Source organism: Entelurus aequoreus, linkage group LG28, assembly GCF_033978785.1.
Source record: "Entelurus aequoreus isolate RoL-2023_Sb linkage group LG28, RoL_Eaeq_v1.1, whole genome shotgun sequence".
NCBI classification, from domain to species: Eukaryota; Metazoa; Chordata; class Actinopteri; order Syngnathiformes; family Syngnathidae; genus Entelurus; species Entelurus aequoreus.
This window is the reverse complement of record NC_084758.1, coordinates 35,265,232-35,292,057: the sequence shown is the minus strand read 5'-3', so window position 1 is coordinate 35,292,057 and position 26,826 is coordinate 35,265,232. Positions and strand designations below refer to the sequence as shown.

Genomic DNA, 26,826 nt, shown 5'->3' with positions numbered 1-26,826 from the left:
GTCCAAAAAGAAGTGATTAACATGTTATTGACTAAATCTGCGCTCCTCTGTTGACAATCAGCTTCTTATCAATGCTCACTTTCCTCTCTCTCGTCCCCGCAGCTGCTTGCAAGAGTGGCGTTCACACTCTGCAGCCAAACTACAGCAGTCATTGGAGAAGTCTTTGCACCCTTAGCGTCTCTGGGGGTCTATGGAGCAGTGGGCTCAACTTCTGCATGAACATTGGATGATGTGTCGAAGGCTGACTCCCTTTTTGATTGACAGCGAAATGAGCGAATCAGCGATCTTGTGTAGCACACTGCAACAACTGAAATCTAAGTAAGATTAAAGTCCTACTGAAATGATTTTTTATTTATTTAAGCGGGAATAGCAGATCCATTCTATGTGTCATACTTGATCATTTCGCGATATTGCCATATTTTTGCTGAAAGGATTTAGTAGAGAAAATCGACGATAAAGTTAGCAACTTTTGCTCGCTGATAAAAAAAAGCCTTGCCTGTAGCGGAAGTAGCGTGACGTCACAGGAGCTAGTATTCCTCACAATTCCCCGTTGTTTACAAAGGAGCGAGAGAGATTCGGACCGAGAAAGTGACGATTACCCCATTAATTTGAGCGAGGAGGAAAGATTCATGGATGAGGAACGTTACAGTGAAGGACTAGAGAGGCAGTGCAGGACGTATCTTTTTTCGCTCTGAGCGTAACTTAGGTACAAGCTGGCTCATTGGATTCCACACTCTCTCCTTTTTCTATTGTAGATCACGGATTTGTATTTGAAACCACCTGGGATACTATATCCTCTTGAAAATGAGAGTCCAGAACGCCAAATGGACATTCAGTGCCTTTTATCTCCACGACAATACATCGGCGAAATGCTTTAGCTACGAGCTAACGTGATAGCATCGTGCTTTAACTGCATATAGAAACAACAAAATAAACCCCTGACTGGATAGAAAATCAACAATACTATTAAACCGTGGACATGTAAATACACGGTTAATGCTTTCCAGGCTGGCGAAGGTTAACAATGCTGTGCTAACGACGCCATTGAAGCTAACTTAGCAACTTAGCAACGGGACCTCACAGAGCTATGCTAAAAACATTAGCTCTCCACCTACACCAGCCAGCCCTCATCTACTCATCAACACCCGTGCTCACCTGCGTTCCAGCGATCGGCAGAAGGACGAAGGACTTCACCCGATGCGTTTGGCGGCCCGGAGACGTAGGAAGTCAAGGTGAGGTCGGCGGCTAGCGCGGCTAGCGCGGCTAGCGCTCCAACAAAGTCCTCCTGGTTGTGTTGCTGTAGTCCGCTGCTAATACACCGATCCCACCTACAACTGTCTTCTTTGCAGCCTTCATTGTTCATTAAACAAATTGCAAAAGATGTCCAGAATACTGTGGAATTATGAAATGAAAACAGAGCTTTTTGTATAGGATTCTACGGGGTACCATAACTTCCGTTACTCGGACTTCGTCATGCGCATACGTCCTCATACCGCGACGTTTCAGCCGGATATTTCCCGGGAAGTTTTAAAAGTGCACTTTATAAGTTAACCCGGCCGTATTGGCATGTGTTGCAATGTTAAGATTTCATCATTGATATATAAACTATCAGACTGCGTGGTCGCTAGTAGTGGCTTTCAGTAGGCCTTTAAATATGTCAAATAAGGGTGATATTTGCTTATTTTCTGTCTGATAAGATCATTCTTCTCACTAAGCAGATTTGATGTTAGAGTGTTTTACTTGTTTGAAGTGTTTTGCTCCTAAATGATGTCAGTAAGATATTACAGCTTGTTGCTGAGATTTGATGAGCTATATTGAGTAAAACATGCTTGCATTTACTTCATTTAAGAATATTTTTCAACATATTGAGCAAAAAAAGTCTAATTTTTTTTTTCTATCAAGAAAAGTGCACTTGTTATTAGTGACAATATACTTATTTTAAGCTATTTTGGGGTCCATTGAGGTTAGCTCATTTGACTTGTTTTGGAAAGTCTTGACAAGCCACATTTTCTTGTTCTATTGGCAGATCATTTTGCTTAGTTCAAGTAAAATAGCCCTCATTTTTTATTTTTTTCTTGTTTTTGAACACTGACTTCTTGCAGTGTGAACGTCTGTGGGAACATTTTTCAATATATTCATTCTGTTGTTCTGAGTTGAAGCAAGGACTTTCCTGATCCTTTTAGCCACATTTTCTTTGTTCAAAACGACTAGCGACAAATACAGCTTCTATTTCTGGTGGTTTTTTTGTGTGTTTGGAGACTGACTTCTTTCACTCTGCAGTTTCTGTCCTTACCGAGCAGCGGGTGCTGCTGAGCCCCTCCGCCGTCTCAAAGCACTCACACTTCGCACTCGCCTCGCGCCAGTCCCGGCTAGCCAGCGAGCTAGGTAGCAAGCCGCACATAATGGCGGACAAGTTAATTTTTTTACTCAACAACAAACATACTTTTATAATGCACACAGGTGTACAAACTATTGGCAATGATTGGAGCTCCATCTGCAGGTGTAGAGAGGAGCTTCTCCTGTTTAAAGCGGCTCAATCCAAAGACATGCACCTGGGGATAGGCCCCTCCCACCTCCAAAGACATGCACCTGGGGATAGGCCCCTCCCACCTCCAAAGACATGCACCTGGGGATAGGCCCCTCCCACATCCAAAGACATGCACCTGATAGGTTGATTGGCAACACTAAATGGTACCTTGTGTGTGAATGTGAGTGTGAATGTTGTGTTGGCCCTGTGATGAGGTGGCGACTTGTCCAGGGTGTACCCCGCCTTCCACCCGAATGCAGCTGAGATAGGCTCCAGCACCCCCCGCCACCCCGAAAGGGACAAGCTTGGGAAAATGGATGGATGGAGGCCCAAATGGAGCTTCCCCTCCTTGATAGACCACCACTGATCTGGGGCCGTACTTATCAAGCTTCTTAGAGTGCCATTTTACACTTAAGTCCTGAGAATTTGCGAAACTTAGTCCTACTCTCAAACTTAAGAATAAAAGCTTTTTATCAATGTTCTTAAGTCTAAGAATCACTCCTACTCTCCACCATATTTAAGAGACCTTCAGAGGTGTCTTAAGTGGTTAGGAGTTGCCAGCAGGGGATGGCACTGAGGCGAGAGAGACGTGCGCCAACATTCAGGGAACGGAACAATGTTGTTGTTTTTTTTGATGACGAGCAGCTGATCAAACGGTATCGTTTAGACAGAGCGGATATTATTTTTGTCACAGATTTAATACTTTTCGATTCCTTGTTGATTTCTGCATGTGGCTGCAGTGGGCTAGTATTTATAGAGCCACCCACACCAGTTTCAAATTAGTTGCCTAATTAATGAATTGGAAAGAAAATGTTATGAGAGTAGCGTATGTGTGTGGCCGTGAGGTGAGTGACGTCAGTGAGTGTGTGGGCGAGAAAAGAGAGGGAGCGGTAGCGTGAGTGCCGGCGGGGACTAGTTTGTTTTGTATTATTTTGTAGTTTATTGTCAAAATATACACTCCCATTGTCCACTTCAATATTTCCAAGATATTTCTTTATTCTTAGACAAGGGATTCCCTTCCGTGATTGGTCATTTCTATGGACACAGAAATTACGTCACCTAAAATTGCGTTTACGGCACATAGTAATGTCGTAATTCAGCTCTGAGTGTGACACTTAAGATTCAGTCCTACACTTCGCTGAAAGTGTGAGTAAGACGCTTGATAACTAACTTTGAAGTGCAGCTTTCAGCCAAGAATTTATTTACTCTTAAGTCAACTCTTAGCAGACTTCTTAGGAGTCATTCTAAGAAGCTTGATAAGTACGGCCCCTGGTCTGTACACTCGCACCATCTAACATTGTTTGCATATTCCACCAAGGTGACACCTGCTCAAAGTGTTACCATGGCAACCTCAGAGTGTATACACTACAGTACAACTGTACGTGTCCCAGTTATTAACAAGAACCATCCATTCACATCCGATTTTTATTCATCCTGATTCGGATTCCAATCATCATTTTTAAATATGGATCGACATTTTTTCCCCGAGAATCTATGACAAAAATGTTTGAGGTCGTCTTCACGCAGCCACAAATAGTTTTGTCTTCCCTGTAGGCTGAGAGTTATTATAACAAATAAACAAAAGGTTTCATGGTAGTTATTCTAACAAATAATTCATTGTGAGAATCGCTTTGGACAAGAATCGATTGTGATCCGAATCATCCCCCCAGGCCTCGTTAGAAGACTCCCAGCCCTGATTAACAAGCTAGTTTCCAGAAATAACAATAACCAGTCATCCCTCCAGGAATGGGAAGGCCTCGTTAGAAGACTCTCAGCCCTGATTAACAAGCTAGTTTCCAGAAATAACAATAACCAGTCATCCCCCCCAGGAATGGGAAGGCCTCGTTAGCCCTGATTAACAAGCTAGTTTCCAGAAATAACAATAACCAGTCATCCCTCCAGGAATGGGAAGGCCTCGTTAGAAGACTCTCAGCCCTGATTAACAAGCTAGTTTCCAGAAATAACAATAACCAGTCATCCCTCCAGGAATGGGAAGGCCTCGTTAGCCCTGATTAACAAGCTAGTTTACAGAAATAATAATAACCAGTCGTTCAATTCAAATCATTTCAAATAACAATAGACAAATTAATAAAAGCATTAAAGAAATGAATAAAGAAAAAGTTAAAAGATACAAATGTGCACAACCATGCTAACCTTGAACTTGCCAACCTTTATTTTTGAATTAAAAAAAAAAAAATTATTATCTTTTTATTTTTTTAATACACTGTAGCACTTTGAGGTTGTTTACTCAATGTAAAGTGCTTTTTACAAATAAAATATATTATTATTATTATTATGATGTGTAATATGCTAACTATGTATTATGTCTAACGTCATAACTTTTAATGATGTGTAATATGCTAACTATTTATGATGTATAACTTCATAACTTTTAATGATGTGTAATATGCTAACTGTTTATGATGTATAACTTCATAACTTTTAATAATGTGTTATATGCTAACTATTTATGATGTATAACTTCATAACTTTTAATAATGTGTAATATGCTAACTATTTATTATGTATAACTTCATAACTTTTAATGATGTGTAATATGCTAACTATTTATGATGTATAACTTCATAACTTTTAATAATGTGTTATATGCTAACTATTTATGATGTATAACTTCATAACTTTTAATAATGTGTAATATGCTAACTATTTATGATGTATAACTTCATAACTTTTAATGATGTGTAATATGCTAACTATTTATGATGTATAACTTCATAACTTTTAATAATGTGTAATATGCTAACTATTTATGATGTATAACTTCATAACTTTTAATGATGTGTAATATGCTAACTATTTATGATGTATAACTTCATAACTTTTAATGATGTGTAATATGCTAACTATTTATGATGTATAACTTTATAGCATATGTTAACTATGTATTATGTATAACGTGATAACTTTTCATTCTGTGTAATATACTAACTATTTATTATGTATAACTTGATACCTTTTGATAATGTGTAATATGCTAACTATCTATTATGTATAACTTGATAACTTTTAATGATGTGTAATATGCTAACTATTTATTATGTATAACTTCATAACTTTTAATGTGTAATATGCAAACTATTTATGATGTATAACTTCATAACGTTTAATGATGTGTAATATGCTAACTATTTATGATGTATAACTTCATAACTTTTAATGATGTGTAATATGCTAACTATTTATTATGTATAACTTTAAAACTTTTAATGATGTGTAATAGGCTAACTATTTATGATGTATAACTTAATAACTTTTAATGTGTAATATGCTAACTATTTATTATGTATAACTTGATGTCTTTTAATGATGTGTAATATTCTAACTATTTATTATGTATAACTCGATAACTTTTAATGATGCGTAATATACTAACTATTTATGATGTATAACTTCATAACTGTTGATGATGTGTTATATGCTAACTATTGATGATGTAAAGCTTGATAACTTTTAATGATGTGCAATATGCTAACTATTGATGATGCATAACATGACAACGTCATTCTTTTATTTCTGTGTAACATTCTTAGGTGCTTTGTCAATAAATGTGTATTGAATTGATGGATGAGTATTATTATGACTATTATTGTTATGACTATTATTGTTACAGTATTGTGAGAGCAGACAACTAGTTGCTGTTTATTTTGGTCTGGGACTGAGCTGCCGTGCTGGACTACATCTCCATTTATTTATGGGGGCCAAAGTTTTAGTGCTGATACTTGAGTCTGCTTTGTGTGTCTGAGGTCTTCTTCACCTGTTTGACCACAGAAATGTGCTGAAGTCATGAAATGTGCTGAAGTCATCAAATGTGCTGAAGTCATCAAATGTGTTGAAGTCATCAAGTGTCAGCAGTGTTGACTTTACTAACGCTGTTTGCTTTCTGAAGGGACATTCTTTTCCACCACTCTTTCACTTGGACAAAATGCACCGGTCTCACTCTCTTGTCAAAATAAGCAACCGTTTGTGTGTGCGTGTGTGTGTGTGTGTGTGCGTGCGTGCGTGCGTGCGTGTGTGTGTGTGTGTCATGCACACAACACCATGGCAGCTGCAGTGATGAAACATGTGGAAGTGGTTGTCAGGTGACCCAGTATCCCAGGAAGTGGTTGTCACGTGACCCAGTATCCCAGGAAGTGGTTGTCACGTGACCCAGTATCCCAGGAAGTGGTTGTCACGTGACCCAGTATCCCAGGAAGTGGTTGTCAGGTGACCCAGTATCCCAGGAAGTGGTTGTCAGGTGACCCAGTATCCCAGGAAGTGGTTGTCAGGTGACCCAGTATCCCAGGAAGTGGTTGTCACGTGACCAGTATCCCAGGAAGTGGTTGTCACGTGACCCAGTATCCCAGGAAATGGTTTCATGTGTTTGCTAAGCTAACTTGTTTCCAAAAGCGTATTTTTGGCCACTAAAAAATCACAACGCAGGCTCCAACCCGCTTTTCTCCGGCAGCTGGGTCTGCCGGCACCATACTTGCCAACCCTCCCGATTTTCCCGGGAGACTCCCAAATTTCAGTGCCCCTCCAGAAAATCTCCCGGGTGCACCCATTCTCCCGAATTTCTCCCCATTTCCACCCGGACAACAGCATTGAGGGTGTGCCTTAAAGGCACTGCCTCTAGCGTCCTCTACAACCTGTCGGCACACCCGCTTTTCCTCCATACAAACAGCGTGCCGGCCCTGTCACATAATATATGCGGCTTTTAAACACACACAAGCGAATGCAAGGCATACTTTATCAACAGCCATACAGGTCAAAGTGAGGGTGGATATATAAACAACTTTAACACTGTTACAAATATGTGAACCCACACCAAACAAGAATTACAAACACATTTCGGGAGAACATCCGCACCGTAACACAACATAAACACAACACAACAAATACCCAGAATCCCTTGCAGCACTAACTCTTCCGGGACGCTACAATATACACCCCCCGCTACCACCAAACCCCGCCCACCTAAATAATTCAATGTATATACTCTGATGATGAACTTGTGTGATGACTGTATTATGATGATAGTATATATTTGTACCAATTGATTAAGTGGACCCCGACTTAAACAACTTGAACAACTTATTGGGGTGTTACCATTTAGTGGTCAATTGTACGGAATATGTACTGTACTGTGCAACCTACTAATAAAAGTTTCAATCAATCAATCAATCAAACCAGACCAGTACCTGCACCCGGACTGGTTCCCGTGCCAGTACCTGCACCCGGACTGGCCCCCGTGTCCACACCAGCACCCAGACTGGTCCCCGCGTCTGCAGCGCATGCGTCTGCACCTTGGCCAGCTCCTCAGTCGTCCTCCTCGTCTCAGGCTCAGACAACATCAGCCTCCTCGTCTCCTGCAAACTCTTTTTACTCTATTTAGTCCACATATTTATGTACAACTAGCTAGTAAAATATTGCTATAGGGCTTTAGACTGAAAATTGCCACGGAAATAATGCTAATAAAAGTCTAACAAAATACAAATAAAAAGCTAATAAAATGCTAATAAGACACTCAATAAATGTCATTGTTTCTTTGATTTTGTTGTTATTTCCTAATTGGCTTAAATAAATTATTAGATTAAATTGTTCCTAAATATATTTGTTAAAAAAACCATATACTGTACATATAAAATCCAATGTTTGATTGTGATTATAATTATGATGAACAAATTACAGGTGAAAATCACAAAATAATTTCAAAAAATTAAAGTAAAAAGTGGCACTAGTATCGGCAATAGTTGGTATCAATCTTTACTAACGTGTCAAATGTTACGTTTAAACAGTTTTTACTCTCTTTAGTCCACATATTTATGTATAACTAGCTAGACAAATATTGCTATAGGGCTTTAGACTGAAAATTGCCATGGAAATACTTGTAAAAATGCTAATAAAAGTCTAATAAAATACTAATAAAATACAAATAAAAAGCTAATAAAATGCTAATAAAAGCCTAATAAAATGCTAATAAAATACAAATAAAAAGCTAATAAAATTCTAATAAAAGCCTAATAAAATGCTAATAAAATACAAATAAAAAGCTAAAAAAATTCTAATAAAATGCTAATAAAATTCTAATAAAACACTCAATAAATGTCCCTGTTTCTTTGATTTTGTTGTTATTTCCTAATTGGCTTGAATAAATTATTAGATTAAATTGTTCCTAAATATATTTGTTAAAAAAAACATATACTGTACATATAAAATCCAATGTTTGATTGTGATTATAATTATGATGAACAAATTACAGGTGAAAATCACAAAAATCATTTCAAAAAATGAAAGTAAAAAGTGGCACCAGTATCGGTAATAGTTGGTATCAATCTTTACTAGCGTGTCAAATGTTACGTTTAAACAGTTTTTACTCTCTTTAGTCCACATATTTATGTATAACTAGCTAGACAAATATTGCTATAGAGCTTTAGACTGAAAATTGCCATGGAAATACTTGTAAAAATGCTAATAAAAGTCTAATAAAATACTAATAAAATACAAATAAAAAGCTAATAAAAGCCTAATAAAATGCTAATAAAATACAAATAAAAAGCTAATAAAATTCTAATAAAATGCTAATAAAATTCTAATAAAACACTCAATAAATGTCCCTGTTTCTTTGATTTTGTTGTTATTTCCTAATTGGCTTAAATAAATTATTAGATTAAATTGTTCCTAAATATATTTGTTAAAAAAAACATATACTGTACATATAAAATCCAATGTTTGATTGTGATTATAATTATGATGAACAAATTACAGGTGAAAATCACAAAATAATTTCAAAAAATTAAAGTAAAAAGTGGCACCAGTATCGGCAATAGTTGGTATCAATCTTTACTAGCGTGTCAAATGTTACGTTTAAACAGTTTTTACTCTATTTAGTCCACATATTTATGTATAACTAGCTAGACAAATATTGCTATAGGGCTTTAGACTGAAAATTGCTATGGAAATACTTGTAAAAATGATAATAAAAGCGTAATAAAATAAAAATAAAATGCTAATAAAACACTCAATAAATGTCACTGTTTCTTTGATTTTGTTGTTATTTCCTAATTGGCTTAAATAAATTATTAGATTAAATTGTTCCTAAATATATTTGTTACAAAAAACATATACTGTACATATAAAATCCAATGTTTGATTGTGATTATAATTATGATGAACAAATTACAGGTGAAAATCACAAAATAATTTCAAAAAATGAAAGTAAAAAGTGGCACCAGCATCGGCAATAGTTGGTATCAATCTTTACTAACGTGTCAAATGTTACGTTTAAACAGTTTTTACTCTCTTTAGTCCACATATTTATGTATAACTAGCTAGACAAATATTGCTATAGGGCTTTAGACTGAAAATTGCCATGGAAATAATTGTAAAAATGCTAATAAAAGTCTAATAAAATACTAATAAAATACAAATAAAAAGCTAATAAAATGCTAATAAAAGCCTAATAAAATGCTAATAAAATACAAATAAAAAGCTAATAAAATTCTAATAAAATGCTAATAAAATTCTAATAAAACACTCAATAAATGTCCCTGTTTCTTTGATTTTGTTGTTATTTCCTAATTGGCTTAAATATATTATTAGATTAAATTGTTCCTAAATATATTTGTAAAAAAACAACATATACTGTACATATAAAATCCAATGTTTGATTTTGATTATAATTATGATGAACAAATTACAGGTGAAAATCACAAAATAATTTCAAAAAATGAAAGTAAAAAGTGGCACCAGTATCGGCAATAGTTGGTATCAATCTTTACTAGCGTGTCAAATGTTACGTTTAAACTCTTTTTACTCTATTTAGTCCACATATTTATGTATATGTAACAGTCAGCGTTCTGCGTTGTGTATTTTCTTAGTGAGGCACACACACCGGAGTTGAATCACGGGGATTTATTCACCTTTTTTTGGAAAAAACAAAAACAGGGCGTCACACACAGTCCACGGCAAACGGAATCTCTCTCCACAGCTCCGAGCGTCAGTGCTCACTCAATTCAATTATACATGTTTAAATGTGGAAATGGAAATAATAATAATAAAGGTAAAAAAAAGCATAATAGTCTCAAATAAATTAATTAAATAAAACACAGTATATAAAATATATACTTCAGCAAATAACAATATATATTAAGAAAAAGGATCCTTAAATGTGCAGCAATACACCTCATCTTTCCCACCCACATCAATTCTTTTTATATTTTTTATACAATAAACTAAGGCAAAAAAACTCATAACAGACATACCTTTTTTTGGAAAAAAACAAAAACAGGGCGTCACACACAGTCCACGGCAAACAGAATCTCTCTCCACTAAAGAATAAAGAAAAAAATACACACTCATATAAATGCTAGAGCGGCACACAAGATGTCCACACAGACACACAGCAGAGCCCCTGACCCGTGCACAAACTCATGAGACAGGAGACCCCACAACAACTGCAGCTAGCAGTAAGCTAACCAAGCTAATCCACACATCCTTTAGCATACAAAAGTTCGTTTTTTTTTCAACAATTCAACAGCCATTCGGGAATTCAACACACATGCACACCAACAAGTCACAAAACAGTGTGCATTCCCACAAAACACTTTTAAAAACGACAACCAAAAAGTTTATTAAAAAAACAAAAGGAGAGAGACATAAACATGACTTACCAGCTCCGAGCGTCAGTGCTCACTGAAGCTGGTCACAAAGGTGCGACGCCAAATCACCCCCCAGGGAAACAAAAAGGTATGTAATGGAAAATAATAGAGTGGAACCTATTTACAATGAGAAACACTTTTGGGGAAGTTCACAACAAAAAATGATGTGAATAATTGAACAAAATTAAAATAAAATAAAATAAAATTTAGCTCGGCTACATACTCCCCTCTGAACTTCACCAAAATACTTCAAGACTTAGCAGAGTACTCCAATACATTCACGTTATGCAACTTATTAGTTACTCACATTACTGAGAAAATGACCAAGGAGGGCTGCGCAACCCTCCTGGGTACACTTGCAAAAAGAGGTGCCTTTTACACCACCTTACACATTACCCTACAAAGGTAATAAAAAAATATACCTTTGACAAGACAAGGAGTACCTAATATTTATCACTGCTACTGTAATACATGTTCAACCCAAACATTGGATTAAACAACTATCTTATGGTACTTGATGGTTTACAGAGGTTTGTAACTCAAACAGATATTTTCTTCTGGGTCATGTTCTGAATTAGCCTATCTACAGGTTTCACCAGCCTACCCACCCTCGTTCTTATATGGGAGACAACACTGATTGCTGTGCTTGGGGGGTCGTCGCTATGGCCTGTCCTATCAACCACATTTGACACACTCCTTGGCCTCTGGCTGGCACTTTCATCCAGATCAGGGTCTTCAAGCTCCTCATCAGCAGCCAGACATTCTGATGGCGAATTGGCAGAAGCACTGTCCAGAATCCAACTGGCTGTTCGGTCTTCTGTGACATTTCCCGTCACCACATCCGAAACCCGACTTTGTGTCTCAACATGACTTGACTCAGATGATTCAGTGAATGATGATTCAACATACTCTTCATTCTCCAAATTAAGTGGAAGAAAGTTGACACACAGGAGGCGGTTGCGATGGACAACCCTTTCATGACCACTGCAAGTGTTCCTTATCCGGTAGGTATGACACCTTGGGTCTCTTGAGACAACCACATACGGTACAGACTCCCATTTGTCCGACAACTTCTTGCGTGCCCTTTCACATTTGTTTGACAAGAGTACTTGGTCTCCCTCAGCGATGTCATGACCTTTGGTCCTTTGGTTGTACAGTTCAGTTTGATGACGCTGACTGGTGACAGCATTGGCCTGGGCAGATGATAATGCTTCTTTTAGCTCCTCCCTCAGTTTGAGGACATATTTATCATAGTCAGCAATGTCACAGTCCCTCTCCACATTGTGGAACATTACGTCAACTGGGAGTCTGGGAATTCTCCCGTACATTAGATAAAACGGGGCATAGCCCGTCGACTCATGGGCGGTGCAGTTGTAGGCGAAAGTCAATGTCTGCAACATTTGGGGCCATTTTTGTTTGGCTCTTGGAGGGAGAGCTCTGATCATGCTTCCCAATGTCCGGTTAAAGCGTTCGACCACACCGTTTCCCATGGGATGATAAGCTGTTGTCCTCGACTTCTTTACCCCAGAGATCAGCAGCAACTCTCGGATCAGCTGGCTCTCAAAGTTGGCTCCTTGGTCGGAGTGAATTCTCTCTGGAAAGCCGTAGACACAGAAGTATCGATCCCAGAGTTGACGAGCAACCTGCTTTGCTGACTGATCATGACATGGGAAGGCGTGAGCCATTTTTGTGAAATGGTCAGTGACGACCAGGACATCCACAGTATTTCCATTTGGGATTTCAGCTGACCAAAAGTCAATGCAGACCATCTCGAGAGGGCTTGTTGTTTTGATGCTCTCGAGAGGCGCTCTCCCTTCGGGTTCGGGTGTCTTGCTCACCACACAGCGCTTGCACGACTTGACATATTCACGGACGTCTCGTTCCATGTCAATCCAAAAGAACCTCTGCCTCGCCAGGTATAGAGTCCTATGCTGTCCCTGATGCCCAGCCTCGTCATGGACACCCTGCAGAGCCTGCTTGGCCAGTGATGCAGCCACAACATACTGGTACCGCCTTCTCCCAGTTAGTGAATCTTTGCTCACTCTATATAGGATGCCATCCAACATCTTGAGCTTCTCCCACTGCTTTAGAGTCTTCTGGACTTTGAGAGGCTCTTTAACTCTTTCTCTCCTCGATGGCCTCCTGCCACGTGCCGCATAGTGAATGACTCTTGCCAGTATAGTGTCTTCCTGTTGCTTGTCTTGAAGCTCTTTAAGGGAGAAGACGGGTAAGGCACTTTCTCCTGGTGGAACAATCTTTTGTACATCATTTACCAGCCAAGAGATCACTCTCCCTTTGGGTCCCTCACCCCACTCAATCTGACCATCCAGGACTGCCGTCACTTCTTCAATGCTCATTGAACTGCATGCCATTTCAGATCCGCCCAGTTTTACCTCTTGGCTGTTGGTACTCAGCCGAAACACATCCTGTATCCTGTCATCCCGAATATGTTGCGCTTCCTCGAGCAGAGCCTCATATGGTTCTGCTATAAGTCTCTTGCTGACCCGTGGCTTGATGAAGGGTTGCCTGCTCAAGGCATCTGCAACGATGTTCTTACTGCCTGGGATATATTGGATACTGAAGTCGTATGGAGCCAACTTCGACACCCACCGCTGTTCACAAGCGTCCAACTTTGGCTTTGTGAGGATGTAGGTTAGCGGGTTATTATCAGTCCAAACAGTGAAGGAGTGTCCCTTCAGCCAATGGCTGAATTTGTCGCACACTGACCACTTGAGAGCGAGGAACTCCAAACGATGGGCTGGATACTTGGTTTGTGAGCGACTCAGGGCTTTGCTTGCGAAGGCTATGGGACGTGCTTTGCTCCCTCCTTCAGGGACTTGAGAGAGGACAGCGCCCAATCCATCCAATGAAGCGTCGGTTGAGAGGATGAAAGGGCGACCAAAGTCCGGATGGGCCAACACAACTGAGTTCAACAGAGCAGCCTTTAGTTGGTTGAATGCGTCGCTCTGTTCTTGAGCCCAATCCCCTGGGCTGAGCCTTTTAAAGTGAGAAGCCCGTTTTGCGTTGGCCTTTCCAGTCGCAGCAGCGGTCAGAGAGAACAGGGGCTTCGCCATACTGGAACAGTTTTGTATGAATCTCTGGTAATACATTACCATACCGAGAAAAGACTTAATCTTTTTTGCTGAAGGTGTGACTCCATCCTCCATCATCAAGTCCGCTTCACTTATGTCTGTAATGACTTGTATCTTTTCAGAATCAGTGGAAACCCCATTCTCATCAATGATGTGGCCCAAGAACTTGACACTTCGCCGGAGGAAATTACACTTCTTCGGAGCCAACTTAAGCCCATGTCCTTTCAACCGCTTAAAGACCATTTCGAGTCTTTTGAGGGCTTCCTCTTCATTTGGGGCAAAGACCAAAACATCGTCGAGGTAGCACAGCAGGGTCAAAAAGTTTTGGTCTCCGAAGACACTCATCATGAGGCGCATGAAACTTGCCGGGCTGTTGCACAGGCCTTGGGGTAGTCGGTTGAACTCATGGAGGCCTACTGGTGTAGTGAAGGCAGTAAACTTCTTGTCCTGTTCGTGCATGGGGACATTGTAGAACCCCGATGTCAAGTCCATGGCGCTAAATATGGCATTTCCCCCTAGCGCAGCCAAACAGTCAGCTTGGTGAGGTACTGGATGGGCATCCTTCACGGTGCGTGCATTAAGCCACCGGTAGTCCACACAAATGCGTAGTTCCCCACTCTTTTTCCAAACCAGTACTAATGGCGAGGCCCACTCACTTGACGACTTGCGTATGATGTTCTTCTCCTCCATCTCAGAAAGGACCTCTCTTAGTTTCTGGTATTGGCTTGGTGGGACACGGCGGTATGCTAGTCGGAAGGGGCGCTCATCAGTCAGATGGATCCTGTGGACGAAGTCTTTGGCTAGGCCACAGTCCAGCTTGTCCTTGGAGAACACCTCATCATGCCTCTGTATGAGTTCCACAAGTTGACTCTTCCAATAAGGGGACACTTCACATGAGTGGATGTCTATGTCGTCCAATCCAAGATCAGCAAGCTTATCCTGAAGGGCGAGACTTACAGAGGTGTCAGGGACATGGTCAGTGTCTACTCTTACGCTTTGGCCTCGTGCTTTTAGCTCCGTGCTGGCGACATAGTCCACTCCAAGGTCAAAGTCTTCAAGTGCCACACATGGTGAAACATCAGCTAACTTCATGTTCCTCCTCAGTGTCACAGGCTTGTCACTTGGGTTCACAACCTTCACAGGAACCCACCTGTCTCCGCTCATTGACGCCACAGTTCTCCCTACCATGACGCTCTTCCGGTTGGAGTGTGATTTGGCTGGTTCCACCAGTATGGTACTTCCCTCTGAGATAGGAGCCTTTCCAGGAAGCTTTCCCCACACTATGTGCTCCTGTTTCGGTACCAGTGTCACGGCATTAGTAAGCTTCACAGTTCCAATGATGTCTGGGATAATGTCACCTTTCCATCTTGTTATGCCCGAGAGCATGCTCAAGAACTGCTCGATGCCTGGTTCACCAGTAGAGTCAGCTTTACTCATCACGCGCCAATAGCTGGGATCTTGCTTGAATTGGCGTAGCAAGTGTTTCAGCAAATTGGTGCCTACTATCATTTGGTCACGCTGGCCTGGCACGACTAGTGTGGGCACGATTGCTTCTTGTCCGTAGATTTTCAACTTTAACTGGTGAATGCACTTGGGTCGCACATGCACACCACCACAACCCACCAGAAAAATGTCTTTGGTGGACTGGGCACCCTCTGCCAGCAACCCTGCCTTGTGGATCTCCTCCTCTGCTTCTTCACTCATCGTACAAGCCATTGAACCAGTGTCTAGCATAGCATATAGTGCAACTTGGTCATTCACCAGCACATCAGTGTAGAATAGATCATCTGCCTTCTCAAGTTTGTGTATATTCTGGAAAATCATGACACTACCATTCGGTGCAGTCCTGCAGCTCTCTTCATATATTGCATGTATGTCTTCTTCAGTTTTGAGGGTCTGACATGACGCACTCACACTTTGCCCTCCACAATGTGAGCGACTCAGTTTCCCTGGTTGGGTGTGTGGTTCTCTGCTTGGGTTTGGCGTGGAGCGGCCCGTGGGCAATCTCTCCTTGTGTGGCCAGGTTCCAGACACCCAAAGCACCTCTTCTCTTTCATGCAGTGTTCACGTGTGATGTGAGTTTTGTCACCACATACACAGCAAGAAGTGGGGCGTGTCCACTGGGTTGGCTGTTGGACAGGGGAGGCTGCTCTGGCCAAAACGCCTTCTAGCATGCTTAGTACTCGTTCTAAAGCCCCTGCTTCTGAAGTGGTGACTGCACTCCCCTTTGTCTGTGTGGAAGGTTCTTGAACACCCGCTCTCGTTGCAGTCAGCTCCTCAACTACAGGTTGACAGGTAGTGGTAGCTGCTGTCACCATTTTGAACTTCTCTGCTCTAATGGCCCTCTTCCTTGCCTGATGCTCCCTCTGGTGCTCATCGATAGCTTCTTGCACCTCCACGGCTGACCATTTGCTGATAGGCTTGCATCGGAACACACTGGAGAGTTCGGGGTTGGGGCAGTTCCTGATGAACATCATAGCAATTTGCGCTGACATGTTCTCCATCTTCTCTCCACTTTTCCGCAGATGCTGGTCAGCGTGCTCGGCTGCTGTATTGAGCCGAACCCAGTAATCCACTGGGTTCTCATTTGCGTCAGACTGTGTAGAATAGAAATCAGCCATCGGTAAGCCAGACATGGGAGAGTCACTGAAGTATCTTCTGAGTATGTCGTATACCACTTCAGGGTGTGTGTTGATATCAGCACTACTCTTCAGCCCCACTTTAACGATACTCTTAGCTCGTCCCAAAAGATGACTGAGGATTTCATCCGCCTGCTCTGTAGTCGGACAATTCTTTTTATGCAGGTAAGCGTCCATCATATCTATCCACTCTTGTACGGTGTATTTGTCTGAGCCATCCCCCCTAAACATCGATGGTTCCTTGACAGCTGCATTCACCGTGATGTTCAGTCGAGACAAATCAACTGGGGAGGGTATGGGCTCGAGCGGGGGTGGTGTCATGGGGTGTGGGCGACTTAGAGTGGGGAAAGGTGTTTGGTTGGCTAATATGCGGCTAACAACAGTGTCACCAATGTGGGTTCCCAACTCCCCTAAAAGGTCACGCAATTGTGCCAGGGTGTCATTATTAGCAACGGTGGGAGTGGAAAACATTTGCCTTGCTACAGGGGTACCATCAGGGCTGCTACAGCCTGGCTGCCTAGCTTGCTCCGCAGTCCCTGCTTGCATCCACCCTCTACCCCTCCCAAATGGTGTAAAGTCCATTATATTTCAAACACAATGAATATAACAGTGGAAATATGACGTAAAATTTAACTATACAGAGACACGTGGTATAAAGACACTGTACGTGAGGAAACGTAATGATAAATTGTGGAAAAACACAGCCACAGTAAAACAAAATCACTTTTTATCAAAAGTCTCAACGATCAACGGATCCCTTCTGATTGCTGTACGATACGCTTACTTGCTCACAGCATAACCTCGGCGATCTGCAGCAGCTGATCTGAAGAATCCGGGTCACGGCACCATTTTGTAACAGTCAGCGTTCTGCGTTGTGTATTTTCTTAGTGAGGCACACACACCGGAGTTGAATCACGGGGATTTATTCACCTTTTTTTGGAAAAAACAAAAACAGGGCGTCACACACAGTCCACGGCAAACGGAATCTCTCTCCACAGCTCCGAGCGTCAGTGCTCACTCAATTCAATTATACATGTTTAAATGTGGAAATGGAAATAATAATAATAAAGGTAAAAAAAAGCATAATAGTCTCAAATAAATTAATTAAATAAAACACAGTATATAAAATATATACTTCAGCAAATAACAATATATATTAAGAAAAAGGATCCTTAAATGTGCAGCAATACACCTCATCTTTCCCACCCACATCAATTCTTTTTATATTTTTTATACAATAAACTAAGGCAAAAAAACTCATAACAGACATACCTTTTTTTGGAAAAAAACAAAAACAGGGCGTCACACACAGTCCACGGCAAACAGAATCTCTCTCCACTAAAGAATAAAGAAAAAAATACACACTCATATAAATGCTACAGCGGCACACAAGATGTCCACACAGACACACAGCAGAGCCCCTGACCCCTGCACAAACTCATGAGACAGGAGACCCCACAACAACTGCAGCTAGCAGTAAGCTAACCAAGCTAACCCACACATCCTTTAGCATACAAAAGTTCGTTTTTTTTTCAACAATTCAACAGCCATTCGGGAATTCAACACACATGCACACCAACAAGTCACAAAACAGTGTGCATTCCCACAAAACACTTTTAAAAACGACAACCAAAAAGTTTATAAAAAAAACAAAAGGAGAGAGACATAAACATGACTTACCAGCTCCGAGCGTCAGTGCTCACTGAAGCTGGTCACAAAGGTGCGACGCCAAATCACCCCCCAGGGAAACAAAAAGGTATGTAATGGAAAATAATAGAGTGGAACCTATTTACAATGAGAAACACTTTTGGGGAAGTTCACAACAAAAAATGATGTGAATAATTGAACAAAATTAAAATAAAATAAAATCAAATTTAGCTCGGCTACATATAACTAGCTAGACAAATATTGCTATAGAGCCTTAGACTGAAAATTGCCATGGAAATACTTGTAAAAATGCTAATAAAATACTAATAAAATGCTAATGAAATACAAATAAAAAGCTAATAAAAGCCTAATAAAATACTAATAAAATGCTGATAAAATACAAATAAAAAGCTAATAAAATGCTAATAAAATGATAATGATAATAAAACACTCAATAAATGTCCCTGTTTCTTTGATTTTGTTGTTATTTCCTAATTGACTTGAATAAATTATTAGATTAAATTGTTCCTAAATATATTTGTAAAAAAAACAACGTATACTGTACATATAAAATCCAATGTTTGATTGTGATTATAATTATGATGAACAAATTACAGGTGAAAATCACAAAAATCATTTCAAAAAATGAAAGTAAAAAGTGGCACCAGTATCGGCAATAGTTGGTATCAATCGATAAAGAATCGCCGGTTGAATACCCTAATAAGAAGGAATAAGAAGGAAAAGCTGTTATTTTTCTGCAGGGAAGAAGACCCCGCCCACCGACACGGAAAGCCACGCCCCCTCCAGACTCTTCCATAAATGTGAGATGAGAAAAGCCGCGCAACGACAAACGTGAAGAAAGAAGAAGAAAACACGCGAAGAAGAAGAAGAAGAAAAAAGGTCAAGAAGAAGAAAAAAGGTCAAGAAGAAGAAGAAGGAGAAACGTGTAGAAGAAGAAGAAAAAAAACGTGTAGAAGAAGAAAGACAAGAAACGTGAAGAAGGAGAAAAAAGGTGAAGAAGGAGAAAAAAGGTGAAGGAAGGACAAGAAGAAGAAGAAAGAAAGAAAGAAGGTGTTGAGTGAAAATGAAAGAATGTGTGCTGCTGCTGCTTGTGATGTGGAGCTTGTGTGCGGCGGCCAGGTCTCCTTACCAGGCGGTGTTGACTCACAGCAGGATCCGAGGACGACAGCAAGGGTCAGAAATATTTACTGGATATAACTTCTGACTATGTACTAACCATATATGTACTAATAATGTATGTACTATAGTTATGTATGGAGTTAGTACTAACTACAATGTATGCACTATGAATATATGTACTAGTAATGTATGTACTATAGTTATGTATGGAGTTAGTACTAACTACAATGTATGCACTATGAATATATGTACTAGTAATGTATGTACTATAGTTATGTATGGAGTTAGTACTAACTACAATGTATGCACTATGAATATATGTACTAATAATGTATGTACTATAGTTATGTATGGAGTTAGTACTAACTACAATGTATGCACTATGAATATATGTACTAATAATGTATGTACTATGACTGTATAGTTATGTATGGAGTTAGTACTAACTACAATGTATGCACTATGAATATATGTACTAGTAATGTATGTACTATAGTTATGTATGGAGTTAGTACTAACTACAATGTATGCACTATGAATATATGTACTAGTAATGTATGTACTATAGTTATGTATGGAGTTAGTACTAACTACAATGTATGCACTATGAATATATGTACTAATAATGTATGTACTATGACTGTATATACAAGTTATGAATATATGTTCTAATAATGTATGCAGTAACTATGAATATGTGCACTAACAACATGTTTTGGTTGTGAATTTAAGTACCAACTATGAATATATGTACTAATAATGTATGTGCTATGACTGTATAAATATAAGTACTAACTATGATTATATGTTTGATTAATGTTTACACCAACTATGAATATAAGTTCTAACGAGTAATAAATACAAGTACTAACTAGGACCAGATGCACTACCACTGTATGTACCATGATACTAGAAATGAATATAAGTCCTAACTATGAGTATAAGTATTACTAAAGTGTGTACTATGACAATGTATGTATTAACTATGAATATACATAAACATACAATGAATGTACTTTATGTTCTAACAATTAATATATGTACAACTAATGTATGTACTATGCTGTGTATTCAAGCTATGAATATAAGTACTAAAAGTAAGTATTACCAAAGTGTGTACTGTGACTGTATGTATTAATTATGAATATATGTAATAACGATGTATGTACCAATTGTGAATATATGAACCAACTATGAATGTGTATACTAAGTGTGAATGTATGTATTAATTATGATTGTATTTATTATAATACATACAATCAATGAATTAATGCACTAACTGTGAATGTATTTAATTTAATTATGGATTTATGTACAAACTATGAATTGTGTAGTTTGTACATATAACCATTACCATTATCGTATATACGAACTATGAATGTATGTACTAACTATGAATGTATTAAATATTACTAACTATGAGTGTATGTAGTAACTAGTACGGTGTGTATTGTACATGTGTACTTATTATGATTGTATGTACTATGAATGTATTTATTAACAATGAGTGTACAATGTTCTAACTATGAATATATATGTACTATGATTATGAATATACTGTGTGTAGTCTGTACTAACTGAATGTATGTCTTACCTGAATGCATACTAATGGCTGTGTGTATTATGAAAATATCTACAAACTATAGTACATACATTGTAAATATAAACTTATAAATAATACACTCAAAGTTAGTACATAGTGATACTAACAACAATACATATAATGCACCAACTTGGTATGTTTATTATATTCATAGTTAGTACTTTTATATAATAATACATTTATTATATATATATGTATATACACACATATACAGTATATATATATATATATATATATATATATATATATATATATATGTATATATATATACAGTATATATATATATATATATATATATACATATATATATATATATATATATATATATACACATACATATATATATATGTATATATATATATATATATACATACACATATATGTATATATATAAATATAATCCATCCACCCATTTTCTACCGCTTGTCCCTCTCATATATATATATATATATATATATATATATATACACATATATGTATATATATATACACATATATGTATATATATAAATATAATCCATCCACCCATTTTCTACCGCTTGTCCCTCTCATATATATATATATAACAAATGTATTATTATATGAATGTACTAACTATGAATATAGTAAATATACCAAGTTGGTGCATTATATGTACAATGGGAGACCGGGCTTTCTGCTCCGCCGCTCCCAGTCTGTGGAACGCTCTCCCTGACCACCTGAGGGCACCACAGACTGTGGATGCTTTTAAAAAAGGCTTAACAACCCTTTTTTTTTTTTTTTTTTTTAAGTATTTTTTCAGATATATGCATACTAGTTTTAGCTATTTGGCTGTTCTAGTTTTTATTTTTATTTTTTTATTATCTTTTTATTTTTATTTTTTTAATACACTGTAGCACTTTGAGGTTGTTTACTCAATGTAAAGTGCTTTTTACAAATAAAATCTATTATTATGATTATTATTAGTTGTTAGTATCACTATGTATTATGTACATATATACATAGAAGTACGAGGTGTGGAGAACTGCAGGCCCAACGTGTATGCCATGTATATATGATGTATATATTCAAGTTAAAGTACCAGTGATTGTCACACACACACACACACACGCACTAGGTGTGGTGAAATTTGTCCTCTGCATTTGACCCATCCCCTTGTTCACCCCCTGGGAGGTGAGGGGAGCAGTGAGCAGCCAATCATTTTGGTGATTTAACCCCCAATTCCAACCCTTGATGCTGAGTGCCAAGCATGGCTCCCATTTTTATAGTCTTTAATAATAATAATAAAAATAGATTTTGTTTGTAAAAAGCACTGTACATTGAGTAAACAACCTCAAAGTGCTACAGTGTATTAAAAAAAATAAAAACTAGAACAGCCAAATAGCTAAAACTAGTATGCATATATTTAAAAAAAAATGCTTTTTTAAAAAGAAGGGTTTTTAAGCATCCACAGTCTGTGGTGCCCTCAGGTGGTCAGGGAGCGCGTTCCACTGACTGGGAGCGGCAGTTTGGTATGTATGTATGCAGTCTTTGGTATGACTCGGCCGGGGTTTGAACTCACAACCTGTCAGGGCGGACACTCTTAACCACTCGGCCACTGAGTAGGGCTGATGATGTATATATTTACAAATGATGAAGGTGTGAAGAACTAAAGCTGGTGTCACCCCTGCAGGCCCAATGTGTGTGCCATGCAGCACATCAAGGGCACTGACAAGAAGTACTTCACCAACTGCAAGCAGTGGTACCATCGCAAGATCTGCAACAAGCCCACGTGAGTCCAACACCTGTGTCATGTTCCCCTTTCCCTGCCATGATGCCTTCAGGTGCTCACCTCCAGAGGGCCCTTGACCTCCTGGTGGACACGTGAACATTCTAATAAGAAACCTTGCTGCTGACTTCCTGTAGTGTTCAGAGTTCCTTTTAGGACAGCAGAAAAGCTCCTTTCATTATTTTTCCTCTTTTTTTTTTTTGCTGGTCGCTCAGCTCGGAAAAGTCGTTTGACTCTTTGAATGTTTTGGTGACCTTGAGCTGCTTCCTGTTTGACTGCAAGCAGGCTGACTGACTGCAGAATATATCTGCTGCCTGCAAAGTCTATTCCTCTGCAAACACAACACACAAACAAACATCATGCTACAAAGTCTATTCCTCTGCAAACACAACACACAAACAAACATCATGCTACAAAGTCTATTCCTCTGCAAACACAACATGCAAACATCATGCTACAAAGTCTATTCCTCTGCAAACACAACACACAAACATCATGCTACAAAGTCTATTCCTCTGCAAACACAACACACAAACATCATGCTACAAAGTCTATTCCTCTGCAAACACAACACACAAACAAACATCATGCTACAAAGTCTATTCCTCTGCAAACACAACACACAAACAAACATCATGCTACAAAGTCTATTCCTCTGCAAACACAACACACAAACATCATGCTACAAAGTCTATTCCTCTGCAAACACAACACACAAACATCATGCTACAAAGTCTATTCCTCTGCAAACACAACACGCAAACATCATGCTACAAAGTCTATTCCTCTGCAAACACAACACACAAACAAACATGCTACAAAGTCTATTCCTCTGCAAACACAACACACAAACAAACATCATGCTACAAAGTCTATTCCTCTGCAAACACAACACACAAACAAACATGCTACAAAGTCTATTCCTCTGCAAACACAACACACAAACAAACATCATGCTACAAAGTCTATTCCTCTGCAAACACAACACACAAACATCATGCTACAAAGTCTATTCCTCTGCAAACACAACACACAAACATCATGCTACAAAGTCTATTCCTCTGCAAACACAACACACAAACAAACAGCATGATACAAAGTCCATCCCTCTGCAAACACAACAAGGGTGTGGAGATGAGAGACAAGGGTGTGGAGATAAGAGACAAGGGTGTGGAGATGAGAGACAAGGGTGTGGAGATGAGAGACAAGGGTGTGGATATAAGAGACAAGGGTGTGGAGATGAGAGACAAGGGTGTTGAGATGAGAGACAAGGGTGTGGAGATAAGAGACAAGGGTGTGGAGATGAGAGACTTTGAACAATGTACATATTGGTATGGTATGGTATGGTATGGTATTTACATATTGTCAATGTACCAAAGCCCTTTCAACATATCTCAAGGGTGTGGAGATGAGAGACAAGGGTGTGCAGATGAGAGACAAGGGTGTGGAGATGAGAGACAAGGGTGTGGAGATGAGAGACAAGGGTGTTGAGATGAGAGACTAGGGTGTGGAGATAAGAGACAAGGGTGTGGAGATGAGAGACTTTGAACAATGTACATATTGGTATGGTATGGTATGGTATTTACATATTGTCAATGTACCAAAGCCCTTTCAACATATCTCAAGGGTGTGGAGATGAGAGACAAGGGTGTGCAGATGAGAGACAAGGGTGTGGAGATGAGAGACAAGGGTGTGGAGATGAGAGACAAGGGTGTTGAGATGAGAGACTAGGGTGTGGAGATAAGAGACAAGGGTGTGGAGATGAGAGACTTTGAACAATGTACATATTGGTATGGTATGGTATGGTATTTACATATTGTCAATGTACCAAAGCCCTTTCAACATATCTCAAGGGTGTGGAGATGAGAGACAAGGGTGTGCAGGTGAGAGACAAGGGTGTGGAGATGAGAGACAAGGGTGTGGAGATGAGAGACAAGGGTGTTGAGATGAGAGACTAGGGTGTGGAGATAAGAGACAAGGGTGTGGAGATGAGACTTTGAACAATGTACATATTGTCAATGTACCAAGGCACTTTCAACATATCTCAAGGGTGTGGAGATGAGAGACAAGGGTGTGGAGATGAGATGGATGTTTAAAATAGTTGAGATATGTTGAAAGTGCCTTGGTACATTGACAATATGTACATTGTTCAAAGTCTCTCATCTCCACACCCTTGTCTCTCATCTGCACACCCTTGTCTCTCATCTCCACACCCTTGTCTCTCATCTTCACAACCTTGTCTCTCATCTCCACACCCTTGTCTCTCATCTCCACACCCTTGTCTCTCATCTCCACACCCTTGAGATATGTTGAAAGGGCTTTGGTACATTGACAATATGTAAATATGTACATTGTTCAAAGTCTCTCATCTCCAAACCCTTGTCTCTTATCTCCACACCCTTGTCTCTCATCTCCACACCCTTGTCTCTCATCTCCACACCCTTGTCTCTCATCTCCACACCCTTGAGATATGTTGAAAGGGCTTTGGTACATTGACAATATGTAAATATGTACATTGTTCAAAGTCTCTCATCTCCAAACCCTTGTCTCTCATCTGCACACCCTTGTCTCTCATCTCCACACCCTTGTCTCTCATCTCCACACCCTTGTCTCTCATCTTCACAACCTTGTCTCTCATCTGCACACCCTTGTCTCTCATCTTCACAACCTTGTCTCTCATCTCCACACCCTTGTCTCTCATCTGCACGTCCTTGTCGCTCATCTCCTCACCCTTGTCTCTCATCTCCACACCCTTGTCTCTCATCTGCACACCCTTGTCTCTCATCTTCACACCCTTGTCTCTCATCTCTACACCCTTGTCTCTCATCTCCACACCCTTGTCTCTCATCTCCACACCCTTGTCTCTCATCTGCACACCCTTGTCTCTCATCTCCACACCCTTGTCTCTCATCTTTACACCCTTGTCTCTTATCTCCACACCCTTGTCTCTCATCTGCACACCCTTGTCTCTCATCTTCACACCCTTGTCTCTCATCTCTACACCCTTGTCTCTCATCTCCACACCCTTGTCTCTCATCTCCACACCCTTGTCTCTCATCTGCACACCCTTGTCTCTCATCTCCACACCCTTGTCTCTCATCTTTACACCCTTGTCTCTTATCTCCACACCCTTGTCTCTCATCTGCACACCCTTGTCTCTCATCTTCACACCCTTGTCTCTCATCTCCACACCCTTGTCTCCCATCTCCACACCCTTGTCTCTCATCTGCACGTCCTTGTCGCTCATCTCCTCACCCTTGTCTCTCATCTTCACCTGGAAAAGTTGTACTTCCTGTGTGAAGGTTCTGGAATGTTCCCATGAAAACCTTGATGGATTCCATGAGAGCTTCTCTCTCCGTCTTCCGTGTTGCTCCAACTCCTCAAAAGTCCTGATGATTATTTGTTCTGTTCTTCAGTTTCTGGCCGTGTGCAGACGGGAAGTGTTTTGTGGCCTGCAGACTTCTACTCTCGCAGGAAATTTACTTCATCAGGAACTTTTTCAACAGGAAGTCGTGGGTGTGAAGCTCTCGGATTCAGAGGCGACTCCTGCAGCTGGATCAGATAGTTTTGATACAGGTGGATATGCTTAGCGCCGTTGAAGTGGGCGGCGTGAAGGCAGCACGGAAACAACAACAAGGTTTACGAGCGCGCAGGAATTTATGTGTCTGCTAAAAATCAATTAGTGAAAAAGGATATTTTATGTCGAAAAAAGCGTCGCACCTCAAAGAGTCCACACAAGACAGGAAATGGGTCCTCATTTGAACAAATTGCATT

The 26,826-nt window shown here is 39.6% G+C and overlaps 1 protein-coding gene across 2 annotated transcripts in view; it reads left to right on the top strand.

The window, feature by feature from the left end:
- The first annotated feature begins 19,373 nt into the window (after positions 1-19,373).
- The window catches only part of LOC133645117 (transforming growth factor-beta-induced protein ig-h3-like), a 29,343-nt gene continuing 21,890 nt past the window's right edge, over positions 19,374-26,826 (top strand). For both annotated transcript variants that reach the window (XM_062039933.1, XM_062039932.1), the window contains exons 1-2: positions 19,374-19,756; positions 22,957-23,055. In XM_062039933.1, coding sequence (XP_061895917.1) covers positions 19,647-19,756; positions 22,957-23,055 — 209 coding nt within the window. In that variant the 5' untranslated portion in view covers positions 19,374-19,646. The remainder of the gene's footprint in view (positions 19,757-22,956; positions 23,056-26,826) is intronic.